Raw genomic sequence first — 8077 nt, 5'->3', positions numbered from 1 at the left:
ACAACAACAAGGCCAGTGGAGCACATGAAAGAAAAATTGTTTAGATTAAATGCACATAAAAAAATCATTTGGACTAAAACATCAGCTCTCCACATGATTGCATTCTCGAGCAAAGACATTTGTGTCCTATTTTCCCACTGATACTGCTTAGCGTGGTTTCTGTCAGATGATAAGTGTTCAATAAGTATTTTTTGAATAGTTAAATAGTAACCATTCAAACATTTTTATTGGATAAATGAATAAAGCGAAAGGTTTTTTTGTTTTGTTTTGCTTTTGTATCAGGGATCAAACTCATGACCTCACCCTTGCCAGACAGGCACTGCGCTGCTCAGCTATATCCCTGGCCCCAAAAGATTTTTTTTTAATTAAATAATTGACTTTTCATTATGTTCTTTCTCCTTTAATTGTGATGCACAGATCAGTAAATATAACACTTTCAACATTAGGGATAATAGTTTTGCCCCCTCAATGAGTCTCATACCATTATATTAATATATTATATTGTTGAAGTACCAGAATATTATTGTGGTTTTTGCTTTTTGAACTGACCTATTATCACTGCACTCAAAAGGGTTACTGATTTATAAGAGCCTGTTTCAATATTTTAATAGATATTTTCACTCACTATACCATCCAACTAATATTTTAAGCAGTTATCTTGCACAGTGGTCAGCCAAATTACTAGAGAACAGGAAGACCAACCAAGCAAAGAGCCATCCGTGTTCATCTATGTAGGCAGTGCTTCTTTAGCAGCAGGTCATTACTGATCAGCTTATGGGGGTTTTGTTCCTATCTTGGGGAGATTTGAAATAACAGAAATATTGCAGTCACATGAGCATTGCTTTTTCATTTCCTCTTTATGTACCATTTTGCAAATGCTAAAATAGCAACTCAATTGTTTTCTCCCTAGTGTCCTGTGTTTTTCGTGGACTGTGTGGAGATTAATAGCAGCCTGAAATAATCTGTTGTCCTTTGTGGAAAAAAAACTGTGCTGCTGTTTCGGGAAAGAAATAATTGGTACATAGCTTATAGAGTCAACATCTGAATTTAATGGAGCATAAAGGGTGGTATTTCTCATGAAGGAGGCATATTATCCGTTTAAACAGCTTTCAGTCTTGCACATAAATTAAACCTTAGACAAGCTTTAGAAAAAGAGAAACCACACAGAAACAAATTAACATGCTTGCATATCCTGAACAAAGAAACCATCTCTTTGGAAAAGAAGAGAAATCTCTATTGTCTCAGTTACATTTGGAAATCGGAATTAATTATTGACTTTTTGATATTGTTTGCAGCTACTTTGGCCATTTATTGTAAAAAAAAAAAAAAATATATATATATATATATATATATATATATATATATATATAGTAATTGTTTTACGGGAGCTCATAAAACTCAGACTGCAAATAAGATAATGTATGACCATTTTATTGCATATGCCCTTCCACCTTCTAAGAACTAAACTTGACATAAATGAAAAGTGGTCCATGCATACTCTGCAAAGGTCTTTTTTTGAGGCATAAGAGAAACAATTTTAGAGCATGTTTATGGTGAAATTCTCATATAGCTGCAATCAAAAGTTATGATGTATTTTTCTCTAAAATAGTTCCCTATGAAAAAAAGTTATTTGAAGTAGTTTTTTTAATTCATTTGACATATTTAAAATGACTTATTAACTTGTAGAATACAAAACTTGACAAAGTCCTTTCCAATCTAGGAAATGGAATACCAGAAATTCTACTCTGAAAAAAAAAAATGAGTATTTATCTGTTGTTATACTTTCAGTAAATTTAAGGAATAGTTAATATAAGGCAGAAATCTTTCGTTATCATTTTCTGAGTATTGTTGTGGCTATGTCAGGAGGGCTTCCAATTCTGCTGAGCCTAAGGTTAGCAACTCTGATGCAGCAATGGATGGAGGTTCCACACCTTTCTTATGTAGCTCATTCCAATTATTAAAATCAATCATGCACTCCACCAAGATTACCTTTCTCCACTGATCTAAAGTCATCCTGCCTCCTTAGCTCATTCAGTTTCCTCATGTCATTTTACAGTGATAATAGGTAAACAGTAAGTCTTATTAAGGTCTTCATTCCCAAGGTCCTACACAATATGTAACAGAATTTTACTTAACTTCCCACAACCTAATATTAAGACTTAGACATATAATGCATAAAAGAATTGTAGTTATACAGAAAGTTTTATTTAACATTTTAGCAAATCAAAAAGAAGCCATTACATTAACATTTCAAGACCATATGACAAATAAAAATCTGCAAAGAAAATGATCAGCATACTGAATTGTATAATAACAAGAGGTAGTGCAAGGAAAAGGAATTATCAACAGTAAAATTAATTTTTAAAAGGTAGTAACCACAAAGTTTTAATTAAACTGAGATTTCCTCCTTGACTCTATACTTTAGTTACTACGGGAACCAAAATTAGAACTGAACCATCACCGTATGTTAGGACACAATACCATTTCCATTAAGTCATGTATTCAAAATGCCAGTCTATTTTGCACAGTTGTAGGACTTTTTTTTTCAATTTTATTAATAAAAATTAGAATTTGGAGGCTAAAAGAATACTAGGTAGGAAATCAGATGAAAATATGCAACCACTCATCGGATCAAACGCATATCAATTGAAACAGCTCCACCACTGAAGAGCTTTGCAGTCAGATACAAAATACTGAGCCACTGAGTCTCGGTTCTCTACCCCTAAATGAGGAATAACAGCCCTAGTGTTTTTTAGTGTTTTAGAAGAGTTTTATAAGATCACAGACATAAAGAATAGAATACTTTTAGACCATATGACCAATAGTGTTCCTTACTAATATTGGTGCAATGTGTTCTTACAATTTTTATTATTGTATTTTGATTTACCTTAATGGGAGGAAAAAGAAATACAAAATTTCCCAGTATTTATTTAAGGGAAATTCAGTTAGCATTTATGAATTTTCATTCAGACTATTAAGGAAAATTGTGTTCTTCCAGCATAAGACAAACAAGTTGTAGTTGAATATAAATATTTTTCAGGCTATCTCTACAGGTGATTGTAAGAAAGGGAAAAAAGAATTCAGCATGAAGAAATATTAGAAGATGGTTGAAATTATAGATTCCATCTATTGTAAACACTAATAAGAAGCCAGAATGAGTGATCTTTCTTTTCCCAAACACACAAAAAATTCCTAGATGGTCCCTAAGAATTATTAAATTCTTAATCATTTCAGGCAGTGATCATGGCAGCCTGGATTCATAATGTACAGAAAATATTTTGCTCCTTGAGAAGCACTGTGCATAGACATTTTGTATAAGCATAAAATTTTCTACATAACCCTTGATTTCTCTAAACACTAGTTTCCTATTATATACAATGGTGCTATCCAGACTTTGCTTGAGAACCAAATAATATGAGTGCTAAAAGAGCACGGTCATACATCTATTGACAAGATTCTCAATTACACAAAGGAAATACAAACTCTTTATATTCTATAGTGGGTCCAAGCTTTCTCTGAATACCTTAATTCTCACCTCACTGGAGAAAAATAAAAGGCAATATTAGCAAAAATCTGTATTGCTCAATAATTTAAACGTATCCTTTAGGTAACTGTTTCTTTTGAAAGAACCATAACTCCATATTGGAATAAGATTTACAATGGGATGAAGAAAATTTTGTGCAAAAATCTTTGCTCTTCTGTATAAGACTTGCTCTTTGTATTTAAACCTCAGTGCATTATATAATGTGTATCAAAATCTAAAGCACACAAAATAACTGATTTCTTTTAGTTTTAGAATACAAAAACAACTTCCCATAATTACCATATCTGTATGAGGATCACAAATGCAATGATTTAAACTAGCTATAAATTCAACTATTCTATAAATCTGTACAGATTAGACATTGTATCCCCTTTATGCCAATCCTAATCAATACTAGCACAATCAGTCCAGAACCCCCGTTTAGCACGTCACTTCTGAAGCATAAGCATTATTAATTTAATTAAGTAATATGATTATATTATTAATCAACTCCCAGACAGATATACTTCCTTAGTTTAAGCGTTTTATATTTATAAAATTCTAAGAACTTACCCCATGATAATTTTGACTATTTTATGTTCTATGAGTACCTACAGAATTCCCCCCCACCCCCGACCATCCCTGAACATTACTGGGTTTTTCCTTATCACAATATACTCAATAGCATTGTTTCTAGTCTCCTGGATCTATAAGAAATTCCCCCCAACTTGGTCAGTGCTGTCATCTTTCTGTACAGTTTTACATGTACTTCAAAGCATTAGAATGCCATGAAGACATGGTAATTTAGTTGAAGAGTTTAGTAGCTATCTGTTCATGACAGGTATGTAACAATTTCTTTTACCTTTCCTCACCACTTTTTACTCCATGACTATCCTTCAAATAGGTTGAAATTGTACTCTTAAATGTTGTATGTGCCTGGGTTTCCTGGCTTCTAAGGTATAATTACCATACATGCAACATACTAAAAATGAGATAACCAATATTTTCAAAATAGGCAAAGTGGTCTTTATTTATTCAGAAAACAAAGAACATTCTTATTTAAAGAATCAAAACTGAAAGACATGTTTATTTAGCCAATTTCCATGTAAATGCCCTGAAAGTGCATCCCATGATAACTAGTTATATTCTATTTGTTATATATTCCATCATTAGTATTTCATGGTGCATCTGCTAAAAACTCCTACACATTAATGATTTCCCATTCATCACTGTCTGTTCCTGAATTGCTATTTTTAATCTTCAGCTCCAATTTCTCTAAAAGGAATGCTATAAAATTTTACAAAATATTGCTGAAAAGAATCATCCAACAGATAAATGTAGTTGGAAATTTCTGAGAAATAATCAATTATAACAAAATTATCATTTTCTACTGTATATAGATGCCCATTCATTATTCCTCAACAACATTGATACCAAAAGGGACTGAGACACAAGCAGCTCCATATTTTTGGCTTTTCTTATCTCTTCTATAGGAAAAGTTTGTGTTACACTATTTCTAAGGTACTATGAGATATCTCCTACCATTCATCTCTGTCCAAAGAGCAGGAGAGGTGCAAACATACTAACAATACAAGTCAAAGAGAGCTAAGGAAACTTTTTCTGAGCCATTTCTCCTCCCAGAACTCTGCTTCTGTGATCTCAGGCTTCTCTCTCTGTTTTGTGTTCTACACTCAGAACTCACATAATCACTCTCTTGCTGGAAGTTTTAGTTCTCTCTGGGATGAAAACAACAGAAGATACTTAGGGAAATGAGAGTTTCTAAAAGTGGGAGGGAAAAATTGAACTCAGAATAAGCAGGACAACGCTTTCACTCCTGGACTTTTGTAGAAAAAACAAAAACAAAAACAAAACCTAAGTGAAATAGTTACGGGGACAATCCACCATTGTGGGAGGGAGTGGGGGAAGAAAATGGGCAGCCTGTGGTTAATTTTCCTCCTGCCCCTGTCCTTGGGAGCCATTCATGGGGTCAAAGGCTGTCTGGAGTGTGACCCCAAATTCATAGACGATGTTAGGAACTTGCTGGCAAATATGGTACCCCTGGATGTCCCTGGCCGAACTCAACTGCTTGAAAGGCACTTTAAACTAATGATTCGTCTAAGCTTTAAGGTGTCCCACAAGGACAAGATGCTTCGTGTGTTAGGTGAGGAAAGCGCAAGTGCCTGAGTGTTTATGGGGGATTAATGGAGGGGAGGCAGGGAAGAGAAGGACTGGCCCCTCATAATTTCCTCCCTGAGCTTAATTATTCCCTCATGTGTATTCTTCTCCATCCGCTCCAGCTGTTTCAAAGGTGGTCAAGTTGAGAACATGGCTGAAGAATGAATTTTATAGACTGGGCAATGAAACGTGGAAAGGTAAGGTTCTGTTTCATGTACAAAAGTCTGTATTGCCAAAGCAAATGAGAGAAAACTTGGGTGGAATACACAAGATAAAGCAAGAATTCAGAATTGAATTCTGAAAAGAAGGGCACTCTGATATCCGAATCTCATTCATTTTTGTCTTAGGTGTCTTTATCTTTCAAGGCAAGCTGCTTGATATCCGACAAAACCTGGAATCCAAAATGAAAGAAACACTAAAGGAGTTCTCCGAACTTGGTAAAGGAAATTTTTTTATCGACACTGAAATTTTCTGAAGAGAATAGAAAATGGGGGGGGGGGTGAGAGGGGGATCAATGGCCCAGACAATAGACATTTAGAGTGGGTGGAGGAATACCTGGAACTTAATAGATTAAAAAAGAAATGTAAATATGATGGCCTCTGAATTGTCTGAGCTCATTAGAACTTTCTGCTTCTCTTCCAGCTTGCTCTGAAGACTGCAGTGAGTGCAGTACATGTGATACCTCGAGGTTTCGGGCTGTTGTCTCATCTCTTTTGCTCTGGATGCTTCTGTCTCTCTCACCTGTCACACCAAAAACCAAATCCCAGAGCTGTGGTTACATGGGGAATATTAATAATATTTGATGACAAAAATCTAGCTTCTGAAAAAATTGGGGTTACATTATTAAGATGCACAGATTTAGGATGTCCTCAGAGGTCTCCTTCACAGGTTCCAAACTATTCCCCCAGTATGAACTTAGGCATCATCTTTCCCAATTCTTCCTTAGAGATCCAACTTAATTTATAGAAACTCAATTAATAGGGGGAAGAGGAATTGAGAACAGTTTAACACAAGAGTCTTGAGAATCTAATCTCCCCTGAGAATCAGATCTACACTTCATATCTAAAAAGTAACTCCTTTGCTACAGTTCCCTTCTGATTATGTTGTTCTTCCTATCCAGTTGTGACTGAAGGTCCCATCCTCGATTGTTGGACCTGTCTGCGTATCTCCAGTCAGTGCTTCAGAGGAGAATACTGTGGAGGTAACATAGGTTGTAGTGAGGTGATTTGAGAGTCTAGAAATCAAAGATTTGTTTTTTGGGGTTTTGTTTTATTCTGGTTTGTTTTTTTGGCATTGATTTATTCCACAATTCTTTGTTGAGTACTTTTTATGTAAATTATAATTATGTCACAAAATAACTAAAATGTTGAGCAAAATTTGTACCAGCACGGACAACTTGGCAGTGACTGAGAGTTGTCAGAAATAAAAAGGTAGAGGAGAAATGGAATGCTTGGGCAGATGGCAGCAGGGCAAAAGTTTTGTAAGGTCTAAGAGTCTGACAACACAAGTCAAAAAACGTGGATGAAACAGTCAACAGTGAAACTTTTTAATGTCTGTCTTCAATAAAGATCCCTTGTTACTTTTTTCTCCTCCAAAACTCATTTTCTTTTCTGTCCTTTCCCAACCAGAAGATGATCCAAAGAAGGCTGAGAACCGAGAGATTATTCTGTTTTTGACATTCCTGACAGAAGTGGTAGTATTGGCAAGTATTGTACTCCTGTGAGTGAATTCTCCCTCCAAATAAATACTGGGTCAGTTATTCCCATGTCAAAGCGATCACCTTGATTTCCTTTCCCCTTTGGGAAAAAGACAAAGTCCTTTGAAAATCTGGGTTACAGTGCTGACAGGGAGGAAATGAACAGAAGTGGGATGGGATAATGGTTGCAACAAAGAAAATGAGGAAAGGTGCCCAGAAAAACAGAAAATATAATTCTTAAAAGAGTGGCACTATAAATACTACAGTGTGGGTTATCTACTTTCTCCTCTCTAGCTTCCATATCTGTATATCTCATCGGAGGAAAATGAAGACAATACGAAGAACACTAAAGCAATATTTGGAGAAGAAACTTGAAGAATTAGTGAGGATGACAGATGGGGAGAGAACATTTTGGAATGTAGCAAATAAGTAGGCAGAACTTTTTCATGATTCCCTTAAATATTTACTCAGTGTAGAAAACTGAAATTGAGCTCTTTGTGATAATAAAATCATACTTGAAAAACTGAAATATAATGTAGAGTTTTTCAAAGGAACATACTCATTGATATCCCGGGCAATGAATGCAATGAAAGGTCAAAGGATTTACCCTGAGTTGCACAGAAAGTAATGCTGCTGTGTTGCCGTGCAGAAAAAGACAATATGCTATGTGATATGAGGAATGC

General features: G+C 35.1%; 1 protein-coding gene across 1 annotated transcript; it reads left to right on the top strand.

Moving 5' to 3' along the window:
- The first annotated feature begins 5252 nt into the window (after positions 1-5252).
- On the top strand, positions 5253-7844 carry Izumo3 (IZUMO family member 3). Its single transcript, XM_003478863.2, has 7 exons — positions 5253-5684; positions 5821-5895; positions 6046-6135; positions 6341-6358; positions 6819-6899; positions 7327-7417; positions 7689-7844. The coding sequence occupies exons 1-7, from the start codon at positions 5453-5455 to the stop codon at positions 7825-7827; spliced, it is 726 nt and encodes a 241-aa protein (XP_003478911.1). The 5' UTR covers positions 5253-5452; the 3' UTR covers positions 7828-7844.
- Positions 7845-8077: the final 233 nt, after the last annotated feature.

Source organism: Cavia porcellus, unplaced genomic scaffold, assembly GCF_034190915.1.
Source record: "Cavia porcellus strain 051 isolate PalLab524CR breed Dunkin Hartley unplaced genomic scaffold, mCavPor4.1 scaffold_1, whole genome shotgun sequence".
In the NCBI taxonomy this organism is placed as follows: domain Eukaryota; kingdom Metazoa; phylum Chordata; class Mammalia; order Rodentia; family Caviidae; genus Cavia; species Cavia porcellus.
The sequence above is the reverse complement of the archived record's forward strand: the minus strand, read 5'-3'. Positions and strand labels throughout refer to the sequence as shown.

Coding starts and splice junctions, on each gene's coding strand:
- Izumo3 (XM_003478863.2), top strand. CDS start 5,453: ATGGGCAGCCTGTGGTTAATTTTCCTCCTGCCCCTGTCCTTGGGAGCC. Junction 5,896..6,045: donor GGGCAATGAAACGTGGAAAG/GTAAGGTTCTGT, acceptor TTTTTGTCTTAG/GTGTCTTTATCTTTCAAGGC. Junction 6,900..7,326: donor CAGAGGAGAATACTGTGGAG/GTAACATAGGTT, acceptor TTTCCCAACCAG/AAGATGATCCAAAGAAGGCT.